The sequence below is a fragment of the Alligator sinensis genome, unplaced genomic scaffold (genome assembly GCF_000455745.1).
Source record: "Alligator sinensis unplaced genomic scaffold, ASM45574v1 scaffold896_1, whole genome shotgun sequence".
NCBI lineage: Eukaryota > Metazoa > Chordata > Crocodylia > Alligatoridae > Alligator > Alligator sinensis.
This window is the reverse complement of record NW_005842940.1, coordinates 185,909-200,122: the sequence shown is the minus strand read 5'-3', so window position 1 is coordinate 200,122 and position 14,214 is coordinate 185,909. Positions and strand designations below refer to the sequence as shown.

At 48.0% G+C, this 14,214-nt stretch overlaps 1 protein-coding gene across 4 annotated transcripts in view; it reads left to right on the top strand.

Moving 5' to 3' along the window:
- Nucleotides 1-14,214, top strand: part of CCDC146 (coiled-coil domain containing 146) — a 130,194-nt gene that overhangs the window by 86,068 nt on the left and 29,912 nt on the right. For all 4 annotated transcript variants that reach the window (XM_025192521.1, XM_025192519.1, XM_025192522.1 and 1 more), the window contains 3 exons: nucleotides 3,544-3,617; nucleotides 7,799-8,026; nucleotides 9,690-9,876. In XM_025192521.1, the coding sequence (XP_025048306.1) occupies nucleotides 3,544-3,617; nucleotides 7,799-8,026; nucleotides 9,690-9,876 (489 nt within the window). The remainder of the gene's footprint in view (nucleotides 1-3,543; nucleotides 3,618-7,798; nucleotides 8,027-9,689; nucleotides 9,877-14,214) is intronic.

Below are 14,214 nucleotides of genomic sequence, written 5' to 3'. Positions count from 1 at the left end.
CGCGGGGGGGGGGGGGGGGGGGGGCTCATGGCACTGGGCTTCGTTCTCCCCTTGCCCCAATTCCCAGTGTGGTGAAAAGCCAGCTGGGTAGCCCACAGTGCAGCTTTTGCCTGCCATTGGGGGGGGTGGGGGACACTCCCCCTGAGACCCCAGCCAGCAAGCTGTGGGGGGACCCCTAACAGTGGGGGACTTCCTTTCCCTGCCCCCCAGCCTCTTGACAGATGCAGCCAGAAGCTGCAGCCCCAGGCTGGCAGGCTGACCCCTCATCCCCCCTGCCAGGCAGGGCTGTGCCACCCTGGCTCAATGTGCCATGGCCCCAGGTAAACACTGCGCTCAGGAACAATAAAATCCAGCGCAAACTGTGCCCGTGTTTATTCAGCCATACTAATTACACATGTAGGTGCACCTCCAGTGTCTTGGTAGGATGCCTAGGTTTTGCTTTCAGGCCTGGTAGACATTAAGAAGCTAAAGATAAGGCCCCTGGTGCACATGACACTTAAGGTATGATTAACCAGTTAATCACATTCCAAGTAATTCCACACCCACGCATTCATACAATTAATGCTATGATAAAACAAGGAATAAGCCACAAAGTTATTACAGAAAATGTGTGTAATAACTTTATGACTGATTCCTATCGCACCATTAATTGTGTGTGGCCAAGCTGATTGGGGTTTCCAGCCTTCAGAGAGCATAGGATCCCTTGACTTCTGTGAGCTCCTAAGACTGAGAGCTGTGATCAGCTGCAGCTCACAGCTGCAGGGGCACACTGGAGCTCTTGATTCCAATATGCCCCTTTGGCTGGGAACTTGGCAAATCAGGGCTCCCAGCCTTCAGGGTGCAGCTGAAATCAAGAGCTCCACCACATCCCTGCAGCTGGGAGCTCTAATCAGCCGATCTGGGCTCCCAGTCCTGGGGGTACACCATGCAATCCCACAACTAAGAGTTCTGCCAGCTGATCCAGGTGGGGCATGGCAGGAAGCACGATTCTAGGGATCATGCATCAGATACCATTGCACCTTTAATTGCACATCTACCAGGGGCCTAGGAAATTTATATGTAAAAGCTATTTTTGGTCATTTTTACTGTTTTTTGTGGCTCTCTGAGCTCATTACATGTTGCCTTCTAGTAATTTATGATACTTACAAATGTTACACTTGGTTTGACCTAACTAGGGTTAGGAAAATCTTAGTGCCAATCTGTACAGATATTTGGGGAGGTTAGATCAGGCAAAAAACGGCCAGCCTGCTCTAACTTAGTTCACCTGAGGAAATGTAGATCAGGAATGGGATAGCTCAATTTATGAATATCTGTACATATCTCAGCTGTTTGCCTCAGCCCCAGAGCTGCACTCTCCCCTTCTCCCCCAACTAGCCCTCCAGTCCTCCCTCCCCTGGGTGAACAACCCCCTTGTCCCAGACCCATAAACTCCCCCCCCCCACAGACCCACCAGCCCCCAAACTGCTAGACCCCCCCTCCAACTTAGATTCCTGGCACAGCTTCCAGCACTAGTGAATGTGCACTAGGTAGACCTGATTGTAAGGAAAACTTACCAGGAGAAGGGGAGAGGTGGCGGAACGCTGTGCCGGCAGCTGTTCATGGCAAAAGTGAAACCACGGCGGCTGGAGCTGCCACGGTCAAAGATCAAAGAAAAAACCCACAGCAGAGCCGGGAGGGGCTGGGAACGGCTCTCGTGTTTGCTTGGACACGCTTTATAAAAGCATGCCAAGGGCAATTGGCTGGGTGGGCAGCCAAAGCCGGCAGAAAAGGCTTACCCAGAAGAGAGCCAGGGGGACCAGAAAGAGCGTCCCCAGCTGGCCCAGAAGGGTCAGAGCAGCTGGATGGTATGGAGCTGGAGGAAGCTTGGTGGCTCCCTCGGGAAGGGAGCATGGAGGGAATACTGGGCCAGCGTGGGCCCAAGGAGCTGCTGGCAGACCTGTTGTGGGCCAGAGCCAGTAGCCCCAGGGGCTGGTATGGCGACAGACACAGCGAGGACGGGACCCTGAACTGAACAACCAGCAGCAGGTACCAAACTCAGGGAATCGGTGGTAGTCAAGGGAGGCAGCAGTCTGGGTAGAACCCTGCTCCTTATAGACCAGAGAGGGGCCACAGAGACCACTCAGCACTAACTATACCGGTGGTCAACAACTGCAGCCCCAAGGGACCGAGCGCCAGGGAGGGCCCGAACATCGGCCTTGACAAGCAACATCACAGTTGGCATTAGATGGGGTGTAGGGGAGGTGAAGCCCCAAGAAGCGGCAGTCACAAGGAAGGCCAAGGAAAAGAACCAGGGGTACAGGACCAGACATCATCCTCCTGATTTAAAACCCCTTATCATCAAAGACGTGGCAGGCGAGACCCCTGGGGTTATGACCTGAGGCCACTCCCACTATCCTGGCCGTACAGCCCAAGAAGCCATGGCGAGATTCTTAAAGAGTCCACATGTGCGATGCTTGGGAGAAAGAGATGGGAAGTTACAATGATCTACAATCACACAGCTTAAAGCAAGCCATGTGGTCATAGATCAAGTACCATAAACATATGCGTGTACCCTTAGGGTATGCCTACCTGGCACAACACAGTGCTATATAGATAACCAAAATAGCTCTGCATGAGTTATCTTAGGAGCTTGAAGAAGAATTTCCGTCTTCAGTACAGCACTTTACCTAGGCTAGTTAGCCCCATTGAGAAGCCCAAGTATATTTGCAAGTGTTGTGTATTAGCAATAATGTGGTCCACTTATTTCTGGACTTTGAGCTAGTTTCTTCAAAGATAGTTTGAGTATCTCTACATGGCATCATGTAATGCCACATTGGAAGACCCTTCCCTTTACAGCACAGAGGTACAAACAGAATTTTCAACAGACATGTTAAACTCTAAAACAGCTGTAATTCCTTTACAAAATATGTTATATGCATATAAACACATTGTGATTATTTTATATTTTTTTTATTGGAACCTGCTAAGAATAACTTGCAGTATTAATTTGTGAATTCATCATACTTCAGACATCTCAAATGTATCATGATTATCAGTGCAGGAACAGTCAGCTCTGTGACTAACCGTAAGCCATTTTTGGCTTAATTGCAATAACCAGAATTAATTACTTCAGATAATCTTAGTTTTTCTGGCCTGTAAGCATTCATTTTGCTCTAGTATAGGTTTTGTTGGAAGGAGGAAGCATTTGTTGTTAGAGGAATTTTTTTGCATATAATGTGTAAATTAAGTAAGTAGACTGAATTATCCATTTGATACAGAAATAATAGTGGCAGACCCTCCCTGAAAAGAAAGACCTGTTAACAAACATCGTATACTGTTATGTCAAAGTTAGTTTTATAACATTTTTATCATTGCTTATTTTAATTGTTAAGCTTAAGTTTTGTTTGGTTTTTATATTGTATTACTTTAGGCTGCACTAATGTATGCTGTTACTGTAAAATACACATTTCTGTTCTGTCATTACATAATTCAAAGCAAATATTAGTTTATGTGAAAATTAATAAAATTAAGCCTGCTTCTCTAACAATATTGTTTTAATACTAGGAAGAGTTAGTTCAACTTCATGTTATACCTGTCCAACTTGGAAAAGAAATGGACAAGATTAACCGCAAAAAAACGTATGTTTTAAATACATTAAAAATTGCTTTATTGAATATTTATTCCTTGTATTTTTAATAATGATAGAAACCTTTTATAGAGACAACTAAGAAAGTTTAAGTTCTTGATACAAAATTCTGATCAATGCAGAGACAGAGATAAGGTAAGGTGTCCGCAATTTGTTTAAAGAATCAGAGCCATGTTACAAAGATAGAGTTTGAGTAGGAAAACATATTTTAGACTTGAAGACACTAATAAAAGCACTTTGGAATAAAATGTGTTTATAATCCGTAAAAATATCTGTGAATATCCACTATTACAATGTAGTATCAAATACAGCTATATGCACATTTTACCAAATCACTATGCAGCAAGGACGCAGGACATTGCTTTACTCCTCAGATCTTTTAATTTTTATATTCATTGAACAGCAATGAATGAGAGGTCTAATAAAGAATTAGGGTGGGCCCTTGAGGGCTGCATGCAGCACATGACCATCAGTTGGGCAGCCCTGCTTTACACCTTAGACCATGGTATTACACTAAGGTTACTGCAGTCTCCCCACTGCACTTTCCTTTGGTCATCAATTAACTGCTGTTCTACCTGAGATCAATCATTTCACATTAAATACTGTACCCATTTTCTATTTCTTTCTTAACTAATTTTTCTAGGTATGAAAAATACTATATTCACCTGAATACAAGAGGTTTTTTCCCCTGGTTCAGCATAGGGAAAAAAAACTCTCATCTTAGAAGTGAATATAGGCCAGGCAAGCAGCTGCTGCAGCTCCTGAGGGGGCCAGGGAGGTTAATGTGGCAGGTGGGGGAGGGGAGAGAGGATGGGGAAGGGGTGCATGATGTGGGGGGAGCACGTGTGTACGATTAGCAGGAAGATTGCAGGGAAAGGGATATGCGGAGCGAGGGGTGGGTATGGGGAAAGGGACACGTTGAGTGCAGGGAAACAGTGTGGGGCAAGGGATATGTAGAATGAGAGGAGTGTGGGGGAAAGGGTGTGCAGTGGTGGGGGGAAATGGGGAAGTGATATATGGGGTACAAGAAAGAAATGCATGGAACAAGTGGGGGAGCAGGGAAGGGGCATGGGGAAGGGGAGTACTGGGGGAAAAATGGGGAAGGGGTGCACACTGTGGGGGAAGCATGGGGGAACAGGTGGCAGAGGGAGCGTGGCAAAGGGGCACATGAAGCAAGGAGAGTGCAGGGAAAGGAACACAGTGGAGAACAGCCTAGGGGAAGGGGAGTGTGGAGTGAGGGGAAAGGGCACGAGGGAGGGGGCATGCAGTACAGGAGGGAATGTGGGGAAAAGGTTACATGGTGCAAAAGGGGGATTCAGAGAAGGGTGCATGGTGCAGAGGGGAGCATGGAAAAGAGGCACATGGTGCCGAGGGGACATGCAGAGTGAGAGGAGTGTGGGGAAAAGGTGTAAGGGTGCAGGGACGTATAAGGTGCAGGGGAAGTGGAGCATTCTGTGAGAGTAGCTCAAGGAAAGGGACACGGAGCATGGGGAGTGCAGAGTAGAGGTGCATGGAGTGGAGGGGAGCTGCTGTGACTCTGGTCCTAACCCTAGGTGGGGCTGGAGCCTGAAGCCAGAACTGCCACTACTGCCCAGCCCACTTGAGTACTCTATGCCCCCAGTGGAGATAGAGCAAGAACAGCCGCAAAGATAAAGGGGACAAGTGGTAGGAAAGGAAAGGCACTGGGGAGGACAGGTAGTAGGTGGGCAGGCATGGGGGGCAAGTGGAAAGGGGAGGGAATAAGGGCTGTGGGGCAGGCTGCCTGCCCCCCAGCTGCTGCTTCCCCTGCCACTACTGTCCCTGTGGCAGTGGTGGGAAGGCTAAATTTAAGAGGACCCTCCAATAACTAGATTGTAGACATGGAAAATTGAGACAAATGTGTAATTTTCCAATCTAATAATTGGGGGTCATCTTAGATTCAAGTAAATACAGTAAGTTTATTTTAGAAGCTTTTTTTTCTAGCGAGTCCCAAAAATCCAATACAAAACCCCACAATCCAATCCAATCATCTCTGTGGATAGTAAATGTAATGAAATTCAGCATTTAAATAAGTAATTTCTACCTGGTGACTCTGAAAATGTCAGAGCATCAGGAAAGCAGAAAGTCTGGTTGTTGTGACATTATTCTTATAATAACCACAGATGTTTCAAGACATATTTGGAACATGCCAAACACATGACTGAATAGTCATTTGTAAGAAATATATTTATTTTATCAGCATTCTTCCAAACAGCCTCATATATGAGATTAAGCAATTTTTTAAAAGTCTACTCTTATATCAATCACTGGACCAGCACCGAGAGGCTATATTTTCCTGCTAAATTCTATTTGTATATAAGGGCTTAATTGAGGCCTACACTTCCTTAGTGTCCCAGAACAATCTTATACACTAGTACAGGCTGGGGGATGAGATGTTTTCCTGTGGAGCTGCCTAATTAGCTCTGCAGTAAAGTCTCATCTCTATGCATATTTTAGCCCACAATAATTTAATTACCTCTGCTGTAGGTTAGTACTTGGACATACAAGTACTATCCTGCAGCAGAGTTCTTTACTGCGCAGCAGCACACATATAGATGTTGATGGGGCTGGCTGGGGCATAAGGGTGCTTCAGTGCAGGGGTTGTCTGCTTGCTAGCCGCACACTGAAGAACCCTCAGGCCCCAGCCAGCCCCTCCACAGCACGTTGAGCTGGGTCAGAGCCTCCCCCGACTGGCAGGCTAATCTCCTGGCCCCCTACCAGCCAGGGCTGCTCCAACCTAGCTCAATGTGCTGTGGTCCTGGGTGCACATGTAAAGGCAGTGCTTGGGAGCAGAGCTGTTCCTAAGGGTGTGCAGGGCCCGGGGCATATCAGCCTGTGTGGGGCCAGGGGGTGGGGGCGGTGACCGCAGAAGCCAGCAGCAGCCTCAGCAGCATGTCGGGGTGTGACGAGTGGCTGGAGTCAGTGGCGGTGGCACATGGCAGCAACTGTGGTAGGGCCTGTACAACATTGCCCACAGGGACCCCCAAAGACCAGGGCGTGGGGGAGTTGCCTTGATTCACGCCTCCCAAGGACAGCCCTGCTTGGGAGCAATAAACTCTGGCGCAATATGCACCAAAGTTTACTGATTTGCATTAATTTCACATATAGACATGGCCAGTTTCTCCTCACTACAAGACCAGGATTGGATTTTGGTCTATACTCATTGTAACAGGGGGCTTCCTTGTGGTCTTTCTACCAATGGCCCACCCACCTGTTTCTGTGCCAAATGCCCGCCTTCTCACCTGCCACACCTTGATGATATATAATTATGATATTAATTAGGCGGGAGGCTGCCCATTTCTTGCCCCGATGCCAGGGGTGCTATCTGCGGCTCCGTTCCTCCCCTACACCACAGCCCAAACCTTGCAGATGGCATCCACAGATCTTATCATCACCCACACTGGGCCCCAGAATCCTCCAGTCTGGACCCTTACCAGATCCCTCTCATCAGATGACTTACTTCACCCTCATTCTGGGCTGCCTAGCTCCCTGAACTGTTCCCCCTTTTGGGCATGGTCCCCCCGGGACCTTTGGCCACAAAGACCCTGGCCTCACCTCCAAAGCCAGTCAGAAACCCCAGGCCCTTAGCTCTGGGCATCCCTTGCGGTGGGCCCCTGACCCTTTTGACCCTTCCGGTCCTGGCCCCAGCATTGACCAATTGAGGGTTTTCAAGTCAGGTCTATGAGGCTCTAGCCCCCTCTCTAACTTGGGTCCACTTCTTGGCCCTTCTATGGGGTAACCCACCTAGTTGTGGGAGCTGGGCACCCTGATCCACCTTTCACCAGGGTAGTAACTGGCCTGGTATTTCCTGGAGGTCCCCACACCACTGGGAGCCCCACCAGGCCACCCACTCCCATCAGGGTACAGTTTTAGGTCATGCCCAGGACCAGGAGCCTCCAAACCATCCCCTACAGCTCCCCTTACCTCCAGGATGTTGCATTCATCATTCAGGCGATGGCTCTGCCTGGCCTGACAGTAGTGAACTGTTCCGATTCACAGAAGCAGCCAGAGATCTAAAACGGCCACTGCAATCAAGGACCTGCTGGCTGCTTGGCTCAGTCCTTAAAGTGGCAGGCACCAATAGTGCCCTGCCACACGCATGGAGTTGGATCCATTTTACTAATGGGAAATAATAGTTTTGAAATATGTCCACAGGGTTGTAGAGAAGAAGAAAAAAGCCCTTGGTGACCAAATAGAAGAATTAAATGATACCTTGAAAAAAATAGAAAAAAAGAACGAAGAACTTTCAGAAGAAAAGGAAGATGTAATGAAGGAATTAGATGGAAAACGAGCATTGATTGAAAGCAAGGAGCGAGAATTCAACCATTTGACAAAGTTACTAGAAATGGGTAAAGAGAATGAAGCAACAGCCCTAGCAGACAGGTCAGCATTGTAGGCACATGAGCCACATTCTGTTATAAAGATATAAGTAAGCACTCATCTCTTCCAAACAATCCATTCTTTTCTAAATTATTTATAGCTTTTGAAAAAGCTTGTGTTTTGACCATCTGATTTGATAGACTCCCATCATCTAAAATGAGCCATGTTTCCAACAGGGATGAATAATATTTGTTTGTTGAATTCTATGGATATTTAAAACTTGATATTATACAAACAGAAAGATGTTGTAAGGGCCTTGTCCAAAGTCCATTGAATTCAGTGATAAGACTCATTGATTCAATAGAAAATGATCAGAATACTCAAATGAGTATTCACAGAACTTAACTCAAGGGTTCAGTTTCCACCCCCTTCCTGAACAAAGACTGGAAAGAGGTTGTGGAAAGGGGCCCAGTTCTGGCTCCATAATTTTTCTTTGTCCAACTCCTGTTAGAAGCGGGCAGCAGACTTCACTGCTAGTAGAAACCATCCATCAGAAAGACATGGTCAGAGCAGAGCCTTGCTCTGCTACATCAAGGTCTCCCTGAGGAGGGAGCAGCTGCAAGTGGAAGAGTTGGCCCAAGAAACTGTAGAGCCACTTCTACCAGTTTTTCACAAGTTGCATGTTCCCAGTATCATCAAACACCAGCATTCCAAGATCATAAGCCATGCCCGTCAAGATCATTAATTTTTTTTATATAACGCATTTCAAATTCTTGTCATCAGGTTTTTGATTTCTAGGCCCTTAGGTGCATTCTGGTTGTGTTTACAAGCTTTTATCTCCAACCATGAGAGCTAGGAACTCTCCTGCTTAATTTTAAGTGAATAATGAAATTCTCCTATAAGTCACAGGACTCCAAGAGTTTCAAGAACACCACAGATCACAAGAATAATGAGCACAGGGAATACCAAATTTATATCCACAAGTTAAAAAGATGCAGGGAATTTCTTTGGCTGAGTTAAATATACTTTCTGCTGTGTAAGCAATACACAGTGAATTAAGTAGACCAAAGAATCCAGTCCTAGATTTTTCAGAGGAGCATAAGGGAGTTAGGCACTCATATGGCACTGAATTCCAGTGCCTCTAGATTTCCTTGTGAATCCTATCCTCCTCACCTTTGGCAAATCAATATAAACAACAAGCCTTGAAATATCAGAATGTTATTCTTGGTTCCAAAAAACTTGAAGTTCCTCCCTTTATGTGCAAAGATGGAAAATTGTAATCTTGGCCAGTCTTTCAGCAACATTTCTATCCCTTTGGGTGGTATTTCCCATTAAAAAAAGAATGAAAGAAGTGTTAAGTAATACTCTAAACTGAAATCTAGAAGTAAAAAGACTATCTAAAAACTTTCTTCACTATTAAAATAAGGTTTTGTAATTCTCACTTTAAGAAACAAATATTTTTCTCTTACATTTTGAACAAATTTTAAGTATTGTAAAACCCTGGGCCCACTGAATTGACTGAAGGTGTTGGCAGTTTACCCTTTCTGTTCTCAGAGAATGGCCACAGATTTATGACGGTTTTATTTTTTTTATTTTGCAAATTGAGTGTAGTTTCTGTATTTTTTAATTTTAATTTAGAATTGTATTTCAACCTCTGTCTTTTTGGTTTGGATACATCTCTTGGTTGGGTTTTTCCCTTTCTGAAGTTCTCTATACCTCTGTACAGGACTGTTCTAGAAATCACTTTACATAACTGTCTGTTGGAGAAGCAAAAAAAACATGATATTCTAGTGAATAAGCAAAAAGAAAAAGAGAAAAATTTGAGAAGTTTAAAAAAGATGGAACTGCAATTGAAAATTGCTCAAGATTCCTTGGAACAAGTTAAATCACTTCATGGAAGACTCAAATTAGAGGTCTGTATGCAGTGCATTGATTACAAGGATTAAAATCATGATGTAGGAAATCACATTAACATTATTTTGCAAATAGTTTCATAGTTACAGGGTCGGAAGGGACCTAATAGATCTTCTAGCCCGACCCCCCGCCAGGGCGGGAGAACAACCCAAAAACACAAACAAAACCACTCCCCCTAAAAACAAAAACGGGACTCAAATGAGTCCAGCCAGGTAAGTATCCAGCCTCTTCTTAAAGATCCCCAGGGTAGGGGCCAGCACCACCTCCCTTGGAAGTTGGTTCCAGCTCCTAGCCGCCCTGACTGTGAAGTAGTTTTTTCGGATGTCCAATCTGTACCTCCTCTCCATCAACTTGTGCCCATTATTCCTTGTTATGCCAGCGGGGGCTAGGGGAAACAGCGTCTCCCCCAAACCCTTCTGGTTCCCCCTAGTGAGTTTATAGACGGTCACCAGGTCCCCCCTCAGCCTTCTCTTGTGGAGGCTGAATAGGTTCAGGTCCCGCAGTCTCTCACTGTAGGGTCTGCCCTGTTGTCCCCGGATCATGCGGGTGGCCCTCCTCTGGACCCTCTCCATGTTGTCCACATCCCTCCTGAAATGGGGCGCACAGAACTGGACACAATACTCCAGCTGCGGCCTGACCAGCGTCGCATAGAGGGGGAGGATCACCTCCCTGGCTCTACTCGAGATGCACCTGTGGATGCACGACAAGGTCCGGTTAGCCCTGCCAACCATGACCTCGCATTGTCGGCCCATGTTCATCTTGGAGTCAATAATGACACCAAGATCCCTTTCCGCCTCCGTGCTCTCAAGTAGGGAGTTCCCCTACTTGAGAGTACAATGGAAACTAAATTTAAAAACTTCTGTCTACAGAACTGTTAGATTGCTGCTGAAATGTCTATTGAGAGCTCTTCCTCGTACCATAGAAAAGTAGGGTTGTAAGGGACTTCAGCTGGTCATCTCTAAGCAGGACCACCCCCAACTAGGTCATCCCATCCAAGGCTGTGTCTAGCTGGGTCCTAAAAGCCTCCAAGGATGGGGCTTCCAGCACCATTCAGGGGAACCTGTTCTCGTGTTTTACCACTCTCCTAGTGACAAAGCTTTTCCAAATATCTACTTAAACTTCCCTTGCTGCAACTTGAGACCATTGCTCCTTGTCCTGTCATCTGTCACCACTGAAAACAGGCCAGCTCCATCCTCTTTGGAACCGGTAGTTGAAGGCTACCATTAAATCCCCCCATAGTCTTCTCTTCTCCAGACTAAATAAGCCCAGTTCCCTCAGCTTCTCCCCATAAGCAGGGATACTGATTTTCCCTGATGAAAAATTGCAAATTCTCTGATAAAAATCACAAATTCTCTGATTAAAACCCCCCAAATCTGTGATTAAAATGAAAGGTCCCCCACAGCAACCTTCATTCACCCTCCACCACAGCCCCCTGGCCAGGCTTATGCCCCTCACTCCCCTCCAACAACCCCCACCAGCCCTGCTGGTGCCCCTCACCCCCCCACCCACAGCTCCTGGTCCCCTAGCCCTGCCAGAGGGGGCCTCCAGGTGCCAGGGCTATGGGGCTATGGGGCCAGGGACCCAGGTCTGCAGCCCCCTGCCCCTGGCAGGACTCAGTAGCTGCTGCAGTGGAGCAGAGCCCGGGCCCTCCCCACCCCCAACTGCTTGCTGCTTGCCTGCTGTCGGCTGAGGCAGGGGGCACAGCTCCCCACTGCAGCACACACTCCCAGGGGGCAGGGGGGATCCATGCTTCCCAGATCTGAGGATGCAGCAGGAGCTGCGCACTGCCCTCTGTGCACTGCCACCCTGCCGCCCACCCCCAGGTCCTCCGCAGCCTGTGTGACCCAACACTGCAGGTCAGAGCACAGTCATGCAGTAAAGCTGTTTGCCACTGCAAGCTCTGCGCTGCCCTGGCAAGACATGCCCCTTGCACTCTTGTCTGCAGCAGGGGCGGTTGCGCTCAGGGGATTTGTTGCCAGGGCAGCATAGAGTTCGCAGTAGCAAGCAGCTTTCCTGTGTGGCCATGCTCTGCCCTGCAGCACTGGGTTGCACCTGCTGGGCTGCAGAGGCCCCAGGGGAGAGCAGCAGGGCAGGTGCCTGAGTCTGGAGCGGGCAGCTTGTACTTGTGCCCATTTTCTGCGCACAGATCTGGGGAGCATGGGTCTTCCCCCCCAATCCCCAGGAGTGTACACTGTGGTGGGGATCACCCCCCACCCCGCCTGAGCCCACAGTGGGCAGTGCACCCCTGCCCCACCCTGCGCACAGATCTGGGGCACACAGGTCTGCCCTGATCCCTGGGAGTGTGTAAAGCAGCTGGGAGCTGGCCCCATCCCCCACCTTCTGGACAAACCTCCTGTAGTCCTGTCTTGCTCCCTGCTGGGGCCCTGTAGCCGTCCATTGTGGCCCCGAGCCCAAACCACTGCCTGGCTGGGCAGCAGCCCCAGCCTCAGCCCCTGCCCTGCCCTCCCTATGGGGGCCTCAATTCCCCCCACTCCCACACACACTTACCTGCCAGGACTGCTCTCTGGGTGCCCGCTGTGTGACCGCCCTCCTCCTGCCCCCTCCCAGCCCCCTGCAGGCTGGAACTGTGTCAGCCTGCACAGAGCTCATTGCAAAACTGCAAAATCCATGGGTTTCTCTGGTAAAATGAGAAATCCTTGTTTTCCTCTGGTAATAAGTAAAATCCACGGTTTTCTCCATTTTTCCATGGGATATGGGAAATCTGGATCCCTGCTCATAAATCATGTTCCTCAGCCCCCTAATTATTTTTGCTGCCGTCTGCTGGACTTTCCCCAACTTGTCCACATCCCTTCTGTAGTGGGAGGCCCAAAACTGGACACAGTACTCCAGATGTGGCCTCATCATAATCACCTCCCTCAATCTACTGGCAGTGCTTCTACTAATGCGGCCCAGTATGTCGTTAGCCTTCTTCACAACAAAGGCACACAGTTGGCTCATATTCAGCTTATTGTCCACTGTAAGCTCTTCCCAGTGCCACATCAAGTGATATATAGAATTATTTGATATATAGAATTTTTTGTTTCCTTGCGTGTTCCTTTATTGAGTTCATGTGCCTAATGTAGCGTGAGTAGCTAGTTCATACAGTAAGGAAATTACACAAATGCTTCCTTTACATTTATTTTTCTTCTGATGTTGTGAAAGATCAGTTATTGCTAAATGCTGATAGTCTACGTAAAAGAGAACTAGCTTCACTGGCTGTAACCAGCTGTAAGTCATGCTTATTCCTTGCACTGTGCAATCTTTATTCCCTCTCTGTATGCCTTTTGCAGGGACAGATTTATATACAAATGTGTGTACACAGTTTTATGTGAACAAGAAGAAGGGAATAGATTTACATGCATTTGTATATGAACATCTTCTATGTAAGCTTAACAAGAGACAAAAAGTGTTTAGTTTAATTGCCTAAATTCTATTTATTCCATCACAATGACACTAGGGGTGTGTCTACATGAGACATGTTACTGCGCATTAGCCTAATTTACTGCTCAATACGGGAGCTCATCTACCTGTGTGCACCCTTACTGCACAGTAAAAATGGCTAATCATGACTAAATTTGATACCTGCAAAATGTTTTAGCTTCTCTGCCCATAAAGTAGGGCACTGATACCCAATTTTGTAACATGGTTTCAGAACCACAATGAACAGTCTATGTAAGTGCAAGGTATTATTTTATGTTATCTATATTAGTGTATAGAACTTATACATCTAACTGTAATCTAGAAATAGCTCTAGGGCAGGGGTTGTCAATCAGGTGTACTTGAGATGGCCCTAGGGCAGGGGCAGGCAATTATTTTGAGCGGAGGGCCGCTTACCCAGTTTTGGCAGGCTGTCGAGGGCCGCGTGGGTAGGCCCACCCCTTGACTGGTGCCCCACTCCTTGCCAGGTGCCCTGCCCCCTGGTCATCATCTTGGGACCAATGTCCCAATATCCCAGGGCCAGCACGGGTGGGGCCCAAAGTGGGGCGCAGGCTGGCAGGCATCCATGGAGCTGGGCTGGGCTGCACCAGCAGGGAGGGGGGAGCTGGCCCACAGACCCTTGCCAGGCCACACCCCACATTCCTACTGCCCCTCTCTGGCCCCCACGGGCACTGGCCCCAGGACACTGGTGCAGGGCCTGTGCTCCCACTGGCTCCCTGCCTGCTCACACCCAGTGCCCCCCAGCCGTGCAATACAAACAGAGGGCAGCGCACAGCCCTGACCCCCAGCTCAGCAGGGAAGAAGCTGGTGCTGAGTGTGCCCCATGGCCAGCGCCCCACGTTGCAGGTGCTCGCAGCCCACGTGGGGCTGTCCGAAGCAGGCACAGGCAGCCCCAGGCA